The 14,868-nt window shown below is 33.9% G+C and overlaps 1 protein-coding gene across 5 annotated transcripts in view; it reads left to right on the top strand.

Annotated features, from left to right (window-relative positions):
• Window positions 1–14,868, top strand: part of LOC150106665 (uncharacterized) — a 272,404-nt gene that overhangs the window by 163,791 nt on the left and 93,745 nt on the right. For all 5 annotated transcript variants that reach the window (XM_090393265.1, XM_090393267.1, XM_090393264.1 and 2 more), the window contains one exon: window positions 5,521–5,996. In XM_090393265.1, the coding sequence (XP_090249391.1) occupies window positions 5,521–5,996 (476 nt within the window). The remainder of the gene's footprint in view (window positions 1–5,520; window positions 5,997–14,868) is intronic.

Here is a 14,868-nt window from a genome sequence, read left to right on the forward strand (position 1 = left end):
CACACACACACACATTTTTATTTGGTTTTGAGTTAGTCACTTCTTGGATTCTAAAAATAATAGAATTAAAAGTCACTTCACCAATTGGATTGAAGTCTTGTAAAAATTTACTTAACACTCGGTTTAAAAACGATCTGTTTTCACAGAGAGAGAGATATTAACATAAATGGCACAGCTGATAGGATTTTTAACATAAATGGAGCAGCTGACATGATAAATAACAGAAAGATGGTAACTTATCGTTGGTAGATGGTAGGAAAGAAGACAATTTCTGAGCTGCTTCAAGAGAGGTGCATAGATTATACTTGTGAAGAACCCATGCTATTTGTTCTGATGTTCCTTTGAGGTAGTGTATGGAAACTTTCTTCTAATCTTGTTCATATAAACATGTAGTAAATACATATTCTTTGATTGAAGCTCGTTCTTTGGAATCTTATTTGCTTTAGTCTGTAAAAGAACTTCCACTGAACTCCTGTTATCATTGATCACTTAAGGATATTATTCTAAAACTTTATTTAATTGGAATTTCGTTGTTTCCCTTGTAAATAATTATATTAAATGCTTTTTGTCAACAACGAACTTTTCCAGCAAGTAATAGATGGGTTAATTCTATAGTGAGTGTCAAGGTGTCCTCTTGTAAAAGAAGGAAAAGAGAATATGTATATATATGTATAGGTGGAATAGAGGTATGTTGTGAAGATTAATATTAGGAGAAATTAATCACCCATCTTCAAATCACATAGGCAAAGGTGATATTAAATCTAACATTATTTCAAAGCCAAATGTTTGTAGAAACTATGAAAATTTCATAAAATTGACCTGAGAGCTTTCAAGAATACAATCATCGGCATCAGAGTTGCCTTAGCTTGCACTACTGAAAAGACACGAGTGCTGCCCAAGCAACCATATATTCGCCTCTTATTAGTGCATTTTTTTAAAGATTTCATTGGCTTGACAGCTGTTTTGAGTTGGTTGGTTCTCTTCAGAGACCAGGCAGAAATCTTAAGAGAGCAAAAACTCTCATTCAGTACTAAGGAAATCAAATGTCAGAGAAACATATTTTTCATAAGCGAACTCCTGGTCACTGCGTAAAAGTAATTACTAAAGAAAGAGCCATATGGTTTCATTTCGATGATCACTAAAATGGCTTTCTTTAATAATTATCTTCCAGTCAGCTTTCAGCTTTTGGAGTCTGGTATTTTCTGCTTTGCTGCCCATATTTCAGCTGATAGCTTTGTTCATTCTCCATTGCATTCAGATTGCCTTTATTATATAATTGAACAGTGAGAAATTAAAGCTGCCTTTCCAGAAAATTCTTCTGGTGCTGGTCCTGATGGTGGTTTTACTGCATTTGGGTAATCCTCTCAAGATCCTACAGTACATTTAAATCTTCTCTTGTTTATTAATCATCTTTTTCTGTTGCTTAAAAGTCATGGACTATTTTCATTCCTAAAAAGTCAAATGCTGATCATCTGTCTCAATACAGACCTATTACTATACCTCCTATATTTTTTTAGACTATTCCAAAAATCTTGATAAAGTATTTATAGAGAATATTTCCTCATAATGTTAAGCAAAAAGCCTTCATTCCTGCTGATTTGTGTTCACCGAAGATATCATCATATTAACTGCCTTAATTTCTGAAGCCCGTCGATTGCGAATTCCACTTATGATACTGCTATTCTTCTAGCACTTTCAAGGATTGGTTGTTCTGTTCTTTTTAAAGATTATATTTCTGAGTTATATATTAAGTCATCTATTAAAATTATTATCGGATGTAAAACATCATCTATTCCTTCTATACAAGGCGTTAGACAAGGAGATCCCTTATCATCATGTATCTTTAATATTGTTATTGATGGCTTTCTTTCATCTATACAGTCATATATTGGTTTAAATTTGAATGGATGCCAAATAAGTGTGATGGTGTTTGCAGATGATTTGATACTTGTTTTTGAAATGAAGATGGGTCTTCAGGAGTTGTTAGACCATGCTATTCAGCATTTTACCCACAGAGGGTCTTGCTATAAATGAAGCAAGTCTTGTAAAACATCATCCTAATACTATCAGGTCCTGATAAGAAAATGAAAGTCCAAAGGCCAGGATTACATCTTTAATGTTTAAACCACCCTCTTAAACCTGTCAGTATTTTGGATGAGTGGCAATATTTTGAGATTAATGTTTTCGGCTGCTGGATGACCTTGGTTGAATCAACTTTCATTATTTCTGGATAAACTTCATAAAGTTCCATTGAAGCCTCAGCATCACATTGCATTATTAAATCAATTTGTGTTGCCTAAATAATACCATTCTTTAGTATTATAGAAACCAACTTTTACCATCCTGAATAGACTAGATAAGCAAGGTACATCAAGCAGTTAGATCTTGGCTTAGACAGACTACCACATGATGTTCCATTCCAGTTGCTTATCTTCATGTGCCATTAAATCTGGTGGATTAAGAATTCCTACATTGAGATGGATGGTTCCTCGCTTAAAATATCTAAGGTTAAATAAACTCCAACATTCATCTTCACCTTTTACCGTAGCTACTTTTAGAACTCATTTGATTCAACGAGAATTAACTAAAACACTACATAGGGATTTTGATAATGAAATGCATATTGCTTCTAACTCTCTTGAAAAGAAGAAATGGAAAAGACCTCTATATCTTGCAATTGACAGGAAGCTCTTCAGTGATTCATAGAAGGTGCTGTCTCAACATCTTTGAGAACATGAAGGAACAAGAATGTTACTTGAATGGGAGTGTATGTAGATCCAGTCAGGGCCAGGATAAATGCCCTTCCTACCAAGTCTCGTATAGTCTGCAGTAGGCACATTTAAATAATTCATGTAGGGTTCAGAGATACTATGACATGTATATCAGTATTGTGTTAGAACCACAACATTAGAGTTAAAAGAAATGATGCAATGTGTACCATCATAAAGAACTGACTAGAACAGAAAGGATGGGTAGTGAGAAAGGAACCAAATATCAGTACCGAGGTAGGCATAAGAAAGTCTGATCGTTTGGCATCAAGAGACGATAGTGTTATTGTCCTGAATATCCGCATCTATGGGTTGAACCAACACCTAGATTGGGCGAATGAAGCTAAGATGAATTATTATGCCTCTAATCTGGGTATTAAAAGACATTGTTTAGAAAGAATATGGCTTGCTGCTTTTTTTTATGACTACCTTAAATAGAGGCATGTGGTGTGTAAAGTCCTATAAGGATGCACAGGTGTTAGGTCTTAGTGCCTAAGACATCAAAATACTTTCCTTACGAGCCCTTCAAGGAACATTGGTCGCATGGAGGATGTATCACTGAATGACGAACAGGATATTCAGGGAAGGTGTTGGTTAGGCTTCAACATATAATTGTAAAGTATGCATAAACAGTATACATACTGTGCATACATGTATGCGTCATTGATGTATGCTAGTTATTTCTCTAGTGTTAGGATAGTGTAATGCGAAGAATTAAAAATGAAAATATAAGATCGTGAATATGTAGAGGATGGCCTGTAGATGATTTCCTTTGCATTTTTTGGTTCCATGCAGAGATGGAATTATTCATTTTCTTATATAACTCTATATACTCTTTCTTATCAAATTCATTATTGAACATGAAACTAAACAGGTCTTCCCTTTCTAGATAGATAGATAGCTGCTTTAATAATCTACACTTCTGTGGGTAGTATTCAGTTTTCTGTTTACAGAAAACCTTCCTTTACTGGCAAATCTATCTGTTCTCAAACCATTATCCATCACAGAAGACAGGTGTTAACAGTTCTAATAGAGCTACATAAGCTGACGTACTTAGAAAATTGATGGATTAGCTGTAAAATTTTTACCTAAGTATCTTAAGCATTCTCAGCACAATAACAACAATGAACACAAAAAAACACACACCACTCGCAATGCATTATCCATTGCTGCCAGCCCTGCCAGATCCTACAAAATCTACCTTGTCAAAAACTGTTTAGTTTTAAGAAAACTAAACATCACTACAACATCAATAGGACAAGACAGTCAGTAAATTCCTGGTTATTTACAATAATATAATAATCAGGAATTTACATAAAAATTATGTAGTAATATTTCCCATAAAGGAGATAACCAAAACCCATCAGATCTTTTTAAGTTTGGTTATGTAGAAAGGCTTAATGAGCTGTTAAGCCTTTCTACAGTTATATAAGGAGAGTTTCCTTATATAACTGCTCTATAGGGCTACTTTTATGTAAAAGTTTAGTTTTCTTCCAAAAGACTCTTTGTTTAGTCGAGGTGGCATGTTCTACTAGCCCAGGCTATTCGGGTTCAAGTACCAGACATAAGCTTTATATTCTTCATGGCAGATAGCTGCAGTTCTGCTAAACTGTCCAAGTAAAACAAACCACAGGAGCAGGGGGATCTGGTAGACACCTGGAAGGGTGAGTGGAGAAAGCTTGTCTTTAGGTAAAGAAAGGAAGGTAGAAATCTTCCTGACAATATTAAGAGGTTTTAGAACTTTAGCAATATGTTCAGAAATTCCTTCAGTATGTATGAGAGTGGAATTTGAGTGATATCTTCAGATCTAAAGACTGGTTGCTTAAAGCTGTTAAAGACTTTCTTCGTAAAGGATTCATTAAAGCCACTGAATTGAATAAATTTGATATAATTCAATTCTTGCTGTAGAGGTTTTCAGTGGAACAAATATTATGAACACAATGTAATAAGGTTTTGATGGTTCCATCCTTTTGACTAGGACGATGATGAGAAGTAGCATGGATATAATGATTGGTATAAGTCTTTTCTAAAAACTGAAAATTGGAAACTACCATCTGGTTGATGAAGAATTAAAATATCTAAAAAGGTTAGGTTAGGTTTTTTTTTTTCTTTCCTCTTCTAAGGTAAACTGAATTCTTGGATGAATCATTTATTTTTGAAATGAATAGTTTTAAATCTGATGGTGAACCTTTCTATATTGCAAAAATATCATCTACATATTTGTACCACACTGTAGTTTAGGAGAAATGTCTTTAAGAAAACGATCTTTAAAATGCTTCATGTTGCAATTGGCAAGAGTAAGAGAGATAGGACTTCCCATGGTCGCATCCTCCCATAGCTGTTCCTTCAGCTGATTGGTATAATTTGTCTTGTACACTGAAATAACCAGAGTGGATTGCAAAGTCAAAAAGTTTGATAATATCAGGAAGAAAATCTTGTTTAAGTATTTAATAGTATCTGCTAAAGGAATATTTGTGAAAAGAGATACTATATCAAGAACTAAACAAAATATCTGAAGGTTTTATATTTTTATGTATTAATAACACTGAAAAATTCATTCTTAATCACTGTCAGAACTCCGTTGCTATTAAATGAACTGTTATTAAGAAAGGATTTATCTGCATACTGTTAGAAAGTGAATACTGATAAATTCTGAGCTGTTTAAGTTGTCTATTTAAAAAATATATAAATAAATCATATTTCCTAATCCGAATTTTCATTTATTTCTTTATTATTTTTTTAATATGTTTAGGTAATGGTACTGATAGTACAAGTGAATCTAAAAGCACTATTAATCCAGAAGAAAAATGCAAAAAGGCAATTCGCATTTTACCGGATGCAAGCAGTTCTGTAGATAATAAAGATGATGGGCAGAGTACAAAATCTAAGCCTATGAAGAAACCTCCACCAATTCCAGCCAAGCCCAAATTAAAACCTAAAGTTTCCAAAGATAAACAAAAATTAGACAATACCACTAGTGAAAATAATGATAAGGAATTATTAGAAAAACCTTGTCAGCTTCATTCTCCTGTTAGTAAACAAAAAGAAAAAAGTGTGGAATCAGAAAATGAAATGTTTGTTGATGATTTTGATAACCATGAAGTTTTGATTAAAAAATCTCCCGGAGAGAGTTCTTCTGTAAAAAGAGTTAAGGAATTAAAGTCCAAAACTCCAAAAGCAAGTGGAGAGGATGAAAACACAATCAAGAACAAGATTAACACCTCTCTTGTAAGTCAATTTCTGATCAGAATAAAATAGTTTTCTTATTTTTGGATAAATTTATTGTTTGTTTGTTTATTTCAAAATTTAAGAACAGGAATATTCTTTCATGAATTTTAATAATTATAGTTCAATTAATTTTTGATTGTAAAAACTCATGGTTAACACTTATACAAATCACAGATACATATTTGTCTATGTCTTCATATGAGTTTTTTGGAAGAGACCTCCAGATACATTATTAAATTATATTATTATACTGAAATTGCATACAAAATTGATTTGGTCACTGTTGTATACAGCTAGTTTAGTGTTTTGATAAATTTCCTTCATGTTCCTTAAATTCATTCAGTTTTCACTTCCCACCATACCAGTTTTACATATTCTTTGTCTGTATTTATTTAGATAGCTGAAATATTTCAGATATCTAAATATCTCCAATGAGGTTACAGCTGATGTGTTTCAACCATCTTATCATGTTCCTTCCTACTGCTTGGAAAAAAAGTCAACAGATATCCCCATGGGCAAGGTGCATCGTGCAATGTAACGAGTCCCATGTTTATAGGTGATATTAATTGGAGGAATATGATGCTCCCTATCAGTGTAACTGTGTCTGGTTAAAATGGCTACAAGAAGGGAACTGATAGAGTTTGAAAGAGGTGTTGTGATAGGATACCATGTTGCAGGCCTATCTGTTCGGCAAATTGTTGACAAATTGGACCATCCCAGGTCAACATCAGTGATACCATACAGAAATGGAAGTGCAGGGAGTCAACTGCAAGTGCTATCCACAGTGGACAACCCACCACACCAAACATGACTGTAAGGTGCTACAAAGGGTAATATGCAAAAACTGCCATTCATTGGCCAATATGTTGAATGGAGTTCTGGGAATCGACTGGAACATGAATCTGCACAAAAATAATGAGAACTGAGGCTCACAACATGGGTTTCCATGGTAGGACTGCAATATGCAATTCCCACTTTATCCGAACCAGCATGCAGCATCGTCTTCAGTGGTGCAAAGAGCGTGTACATGGGATGTGAAAGCTTGAAAAGCTGTGTTATGGAATGACAAATCATTCTACACTCTCTACTGAACAGATGGACAGGTGTGGCAGATGTCCAGTGTATAACTCCAAATATGAAATTCTGAGGTGAGGGTGTGATACTGTTTTTCCTGGTTTGGCCTTAGACCTCTGTTTCTGGTGCCACAAACATTAAACTCTGAGTGGTATCTGAACATTCTGGACAATGCAGTGCTTCCTGCTTTGTGGCATTTCTACAGAACTAACCATCATCTCTTTCAGCAAGATAATGCACCGTATCATAAGGCTACTGCTGTAACTGCTTGGTTTGTGGACATGAACATCATCACCACACTTGACTGACCTCCACAGAGCTCTGATCTCAATCCTATTGAATTGCTACAGTCAGTCATCGCAATGAAAGGAGGTCCTACATCTTATTCAGGTGGGCAGCCATGGCTGTTGGACTTCTTTTCAAGCAGTGTATTTTCATAGGTTTTTTTTTTTTTTTTTTACTGATTTTTGTACCAAATTTATTGCAGCATTCAGTTTGATTAATCCTGCAAACTTATGTCAGATTTATTTAAGAGTAGAACAACATCTTCTTCATGCATTAGATGTACTATCTGTTGCTACCAAGACTTCATCTTCTTTAACAGTATCTTTTAGTCTTTTTCTGGGTCTTCCTGTTCTTCTCTTATTCTTTGGTTCCCAATATAGACTTGTTTTATTATTCTATTTTCACTTCTTCTCTTCACATGTTCAATCCATTTTATTCTTTGGGTTGATACCAAATTGTTAATTGCTTGTATTTCACATTGTTTTCTTATATCTGTATTTTTTATTTTTATCTAGTCTAGTTTTATTTACTATTTTTCTTAATATATTCATTTCATCTGTGTTTAACATTTGTCTTGTTTTTCTAGTGTCTGGTCTTGTTCTGCATTATATGTCATAATAGGCCTTATTACTGCTTTATAAATTCTGGTTTTTGTCTCTACTCTAAGATGTTTATTTTTCCATATTGTTTCATTCAAGCATCCTGATATTCTTGCAGCTTTTGCAACTTGTTCTCTGACTTCTAGATGTGGCCTTCCTTCCCAGTTCAGTTGTATAGCTAAATAGTTGTAATTTGTTATTTATTCAATAAAGTGCCTTCCAATTCTAATTTGCATCTTTGGGATTCTTATGATATTGTCATACATTTTATTTTAGTTTTTGATATCTTCATATTATATAATTTTGCTGCTTTATTAAATGTATGTAGTAATATTTGTAGCTGAGTTTCATTTTCTGCAATTAATTGTACATCATCTGCAAAACATATAGTTCCTATTATTCTATTATTTATTTTCACTCCTGTATTTTGTATTTTATTAACTTTTTGTATTATTTCATCCATTATTATATTGAATATTGTTGGGCTTAAAGAGTCTCCTTGTCTAATGCCATTACTAATTTTATATCTCTTTACTTATTTTTCCGTGTGTTTTTATTATACAGTTATTATTATCATCTATTTCCTTAATTATTTGTTTTATTATATGTTTTCTGATATTTTTCTTCTCTGCAATATTTCTGTTGCAGAGAAGAAAAGTTTTTTTCTTCTCAGATTTCTTTAAGAGTAGAACAACATCTGCATAAAGTAAAGAGATGAGAGCAGCATATCCATTGATATCAGGTTCAATGCCACTTCTAACTTATGACTGAGAGTTTGAATAAAGACAATTTATTGCTGTATATAATATTAATTTTACACCATATAATTGTAGCCTTTTGAACAGCTTTTTTCATGGCATCTTGTTATATGTTTTTCCAAACCTACAAAATTTAAATAGAGATCCATGCTTTATTCCCATGATTTTTCAACTACTTGTCATCAAGTGACAATCTGATCCTGACACCACCTATTTGGTCTGGACTAGCTTGTTCTCCAAGTTTTTTTTTTTTTTTCACAGTTCTTCTTACCCTTTTCTGAAGTAATATAGTTCAAAAAATGGTTTAACACTGTAAAGGAAATTAGAATTAATTTACATCTCCATTATTTTTTGTCTACTATAACATGAACATCATTCAGAGAGAGAGAGAGAGCAAAAGAATTGGTTACAACATTCAAAATATTAACACAAGAATGAGTCATACTTTTGAGTATGTCGGTTGTGACTGACATGAGAAAACAAGCTATTCAAGTTCCAGGGAACAGGTTAGGTATAGTTATGTAATTTAAAAATAACAATAATAGTAGTAAAATTATGAATAGTTTGTGGCTATTACTTCCCAAAACTTGGGGATAGGCATGTGTTTTGTTGTTGATGTACTTTACCTAGTGACTATCAAGTACCCTGTTCATGTCGTCTTTGCTATTTTGGATAGATTGACTGTTTGGCTAGGATTAGAATTGAAGAACACCAAGATTACATAAGATTTCCAGAATCAGAAGTCTTGTTTTCATGCCATCAATACTAGACAGAGGCCATTGGAATCAGACAAAGATGTTACACTATAGTAGATTTATATTCAATGTCTATTCCTTGAAATGTGTGAGATATTACATCATCCTGATCTTAATTGAACAGACTGCATGCCTATCTCCAAGTTTCAGTAATAGTAATAACCATAAACACTTCATAATTTTTATTTATTTTTGTTTTTATTATTTTTACTAATTTACAAAATTAATTACAAAACTCTGCACCTGACCTGATTTCTTAGAAATAATGCTGTCTCCTGCTCACTCAGCTGCAATTGAAATGAAACCCCAAAATTCACTTCACAGTAGAAAAAGAATCAAATAACTGTTTACCATTTCTTGACATATTAGTCACCCGCCTTTCAGATGGATCACTATCTTTTTCTATTTACAGAAAGCCTACACACACAGGAAGATACCTACATAAACAATCACATCATCATCCAGTCCAACAGTACGGCATTTTAAAAACACTTACACACAGAGCCATTTGTTCTAACGATACAGCTCTGACCACTGAACTCCAGTACCTGTGCCATACGTTCTTAGCCAACGGCTACAATCCCTACAAAATAGATAAAATACTACACAGGCCCATTACTCTGCCCTCCCCTAATACACAAGAATACAACATGACCATTTCTATTCCCTATATCAGAGGTACATCGGAAAAGATAGCCAAAGTATTGTTGAAACATGGCCTTCGCACCACCTTCAAACCTCATGTCAAGCTGACAACTCTGATCCGCTCGCCGAAGGATAAACTTCACCCTTTAGCACACCCAGGAGTGTATGAAGTTCCATGTGACTGTGACTTGGCCTATTATGGGCAAACAGGAAGATCAGTGAACATCCGCCTGGAAGAACATGAAAGATACATTCGCTACTATTACTATGGCAAGTCGGGACTGGCAGACCACGCTTTGGACACTCCTTCACACAGGATTAGATGGAGGAAAACAAATGTGCTATTTAGGAGTTGTTATAGATCTGAAAGATTATTTTTTGAGTCAGCAATGGCTTTGAAGAATTCTCCCAACCTTAACAAATATGGTTGCATTAATTTGCCAAAAATTTGGGAGATGGTTATCCTAAGAAAAACTCCTGGATAACTGCTTTTTTTTTTTTGTTGTTGTGCTCTGATGATGCTGATTTGAAAATCAGCGAAACATTAGCGTTAATAAAACATCTTTGTTGATAAAAATTGTTTGTGGTGTTGTTAATACCGTGAAAAATAAGTCATGAATAACCATCAACGCCTAAGCTTATCTGTTAGAGCAATTGAAATGTGAAAGCATAACTCATGCTGTTTGACTCATTCACGTTAATATTTTGAATAGCCAATCTTTTGCTCTCTCATGATGCTCATGTTACAGTGAGTGAAATATATATATATATATATAGGAGTTGTAAATAAATTTTAATTCCTTTTATATGTGTTAAACTATTTTTTTTTTTTTAAATATATCATTGTCTGCCACATATTTCTATAGAATAGAATGTATGGAATGATTTGAATTGGCTGGAAATGTGGGCAAATGATAATGGCTATCAATGGTTATGCAGTTTGGCTTGATGAGATTTCTGATGGCATGTTATATTGTGGAATTGTGCTATGAAAAACTGATGAGACTAGGGATCTTGGACTTATCATGAAGAATTTGAAGTTCAAGGGTTATATAGCAAAAATTGAAAATACAGCTCAGAGAATAAAGTAATGTTGAAACAAACATTGACATGTAAGGATATGGAAGTCATTTTGCCTCTTTATAAGGCTTTGATGTGACTGCACCTGGACTGTACAGATTTGGTCTCTCCTGGGTTTGGAGGAGAAAAATAAGCTGAGTTATAAAGATTATATCAGGATTATAGAATGTAGATTATGAGGATAGATTGAGAGATTGTGGATACTGATAAATAGGAGAAGAATGATATTATAGAGGTCTGCAAACTTCTGAAAATTGAAATAGACCAAATGGAGCAATTCATATATTTAGGAGTAATGATCACAAGCTAACCAAATGAGATGGTATAAGTGCAGAATTGAATAAATAGTGGTAATCATGGTTTTTATTCCCTCATGTATTCAGCTCATATATATATATATATATATATGAGCTGAATACACACACACACACACACACACATATATATATATATTGAATTTCAGTTCTGAATGCCTACATGATAAATAGTGTAGGTCTACGTGTGAGTGTAAATTAGAATAGGATAGGATATATATATATATATATATATATATATATAAAGTGATAATTTATCCAGTTGTTACCTACAGGTGTGAAACCTTGGATATTTATGAAGGGTGACGAATTTGATTTCAGTGAATGACAATGTTCTGGATGATCAGAAAATTATGCCAGCTCTATAAAGAACCTACAATATTTAATAATCAATTTCAAAAAGTTGCGGCATGCAGGACATGTTTTTCATATGAATAGTAAAATTCTTGCTAAAAGTCCAAGAGGAAACTAAGAACAAGATGGATAAATACCATTAGTCATGATAGGAACATTATATTGCAATGTCCAAACTGAAGACAAGGTCCTGGACCAGAGATCCAGGATTAGAGGCAACAAATCCAGGAGACCAAGGCTGAATTAGGGCTGTAGTGCCATAGAAAGAAGATGGACTTCTGAATGGGTGTTATAAGTATTGTCTGATAAATTTTTTTTGTTATATGAAAGCTGGGGAGAAAACTCAGGAGCATCTGTGGAAGTCAAGTTTATTCCCAGTTAAGAAAGGGGTCATTGTAGATTTTTCTCTCACAGAACAGTGAGTAAGTAGAATAGTTTGCCTGTTGAAAAGATGAATGCATATAGCGTGAATGAATTTAAGAGAAGGCGTAACCTCCTTGATAAGTTTGACTTTCTGGTGATGTCAAAATAATAATAATATCATTATCATCATGAAGTCTTCTCATGACTTTTTAGCTATTTTTATACATAGCCTCGCTGTGTTACATTTTTCTCTTTATTTTCTCAGGACACATACTAACTTCCTTACTAGGAACTTCTCATCACTTGCCTCTTTTCTGTTTTCCATGACTGCCTCTCTAACTTCCTATGTCCATCATGGATTCAGGAAGAGAGATGCAATTCTGAGTTTTCTATCCTTGTAGACAATGTCATCTCTAGCTGAATCAGGTGATGTTTTCTTCATAGTTTGCCACTGACTTTCCAAGGTTTTATTTTCATTGTAGTCATTTTTTCTTGAATAATATATATTTCAGTCTACATTTCAAGTCTGAAAGCTGGTCAAACAGTGATTCTTTTAAAATCTTTTGTTCATATTTTCCTCAGAGAAGACAAAAGAACTTAAAAAAAATGTCTCATTGACTATATTATTGTCGACAGCAATATCTTCATATTGCTGTCAACATGACACAAGGGCATACAGGCAATTTGAAATCCCCCTTCCTGTATACCCATTTAGTTTCACTAGCCTATAATTACTATGACAGAAATCTTAGGCTAGTGAGAGCAAGGATAAAAATAAACATCAAGAGAGAAACTCTGAAATTAATAATGAAAAAAGCATGATAGTAAGTCTTAACGAAAAATTTGAAGAAATCATGGAAGGAAAGTTAAATGAAAGAGGTATGAATGAGTCACACATATCTGATTTAAAACAGACGTTACTAAAATTTTATTGTTACTAGCAGATAGAACATTTAAAGAAAAACTTACTTTACAGACGTTTGTTCTAATTAAAAAAAAGAGAGAGAGTGAGAAAAATTAAGGAAAAGGAGACAGCTATAGCACAATGAGATTTGTTTTTGCCTGTGGTGGTCTTACTGATGGTAGTACTAAGGAAAAAGTAGGGGAATTTTTTTTTTTTAAGTCATTAGAGAAAGAGTAAGAAATGAACACAAGACAAAGAGAAATTTTTGAGACAGTTTAGAAGAGCAAAGCCAGTAATAATGTTAATTACCTACTGGACTTCTGATCATGCCATTCCCGTAATGCCTAGCATTATACACTCCTGAAAGGATATGTGCTTTGCATTATGAGATGTTAAGGCAATTAATGTGAAGTCATTAGCCTAGTTGCCTTTTTACTCCACACATGAAAGGTTACAAGACCTATAACACTACAGTGTCGTGTGTGGAAAGTTATAATTTTGATATGAACAGTTTGATATGTTTCTTAAAGAGTGGAAGGGTGTACTCAGTGGGAGAAACAGTATGGAGGAGATTGTTCTAAAGAATAGAGGTGAGTGGAATGAAGGAAGCTGATGAGAAGTTAGTTCAGTGTGTTTGAAGATGGACAGTGTATGGGTGGCCAGTGGTAGCTCTAGTTCTTCTATGGCTAGAAGAAAATGGAGGAATGGTAGCAGCCAATTCAATGCCCATGAAAGTACTTATAGAAAAGGCACTGCGGTGAAACAAAACACCTATGATAAAATGGCTGAAGGGAGTCTGTGTCTGTTTACACCTGGATAAAGGATTGAACAAGAATATAATTTCTTGGCATTTTTATAACCAAGTGAAAAAAACTTTCTACTCTTCCAATATCATTGACATGGATGTTAAGCAATAATGGCTCTAAAACAGATCTTGCTTCCTCCCCCCTCTCTCTCTCTCTCTCACACACACACACACAAAAAAAAAAAAAAAAAAAAACTGGTCTAGCAGCCAGTCTGTTGTTCAATTCTATCCTTTCGAGCTTACATACAGAGTGTCAATCTATCAAAGGCTCTCAAATGATTATTTTTCTTTTCCCAATTTGAAATCCTCTCATATACATTAAGAACATTGCACTTCTTGGGTTGTTAAATCTCCCACAGAATTGCAGGCGTAAACTTCTGTGGCTAATTGGTTCAAAAGACATATTTTGGTGATTACACCACATTTTTTTATTATTATTCAGTTCTATAAAACACTGAAATAATAGTTCCCGACAAGTTTCGTAAATCATAGGATTTACATCTTCAGGGGTAAATGGTATAACTTAAAGTTTAAACAAGAGAATTAATAAATACAAATCATAACCGTCTGGCTATTCATAAAACTCAAATAACAGAATGCAGATATATAACGTTATTCACGTTGAACAATACTGGACGATGTCACGTGTGCTTGTTCTCGTTCATACAGTCCGAGCTCAGATTGAGGTAGATTTTTTATTAGAGCTTTTTGGTGGATGTAGGAATCTCAAGATTCCTACATCCACCAAAACCACCTCATCATCCTCTTAAAAAACCAGGAGTCTACAAAATCCATTGCTCTTGCGGGATTTGCTACGTAGGACAGACAGGAAGATCTGGAGAAATACGCATGGCTGAACACCAAAAAGACGTACAATACAAAAGAGAACAAAAAATGGGTCTTGCTTTCCATACCACTTCCACTGGACACGATGTA

The sequence above is a fragment of the Typopeltis vanoorti genome, chromosome 5, assembly GCF_054136105.1.
Source record: "Typopeltis vanoorti isolate ZY-2024b chromosome 5, IOZ_Tvanoo_1.0, whole genome shotgun sequence".
In the NCBI taxonomy this organism is placed as follows: Eukaryota; Metazoa; Arthropoda; class Arachnida; order Uropygi; family Thelyphonidae; genus Typopeltis; species Typopeltis vanoorti.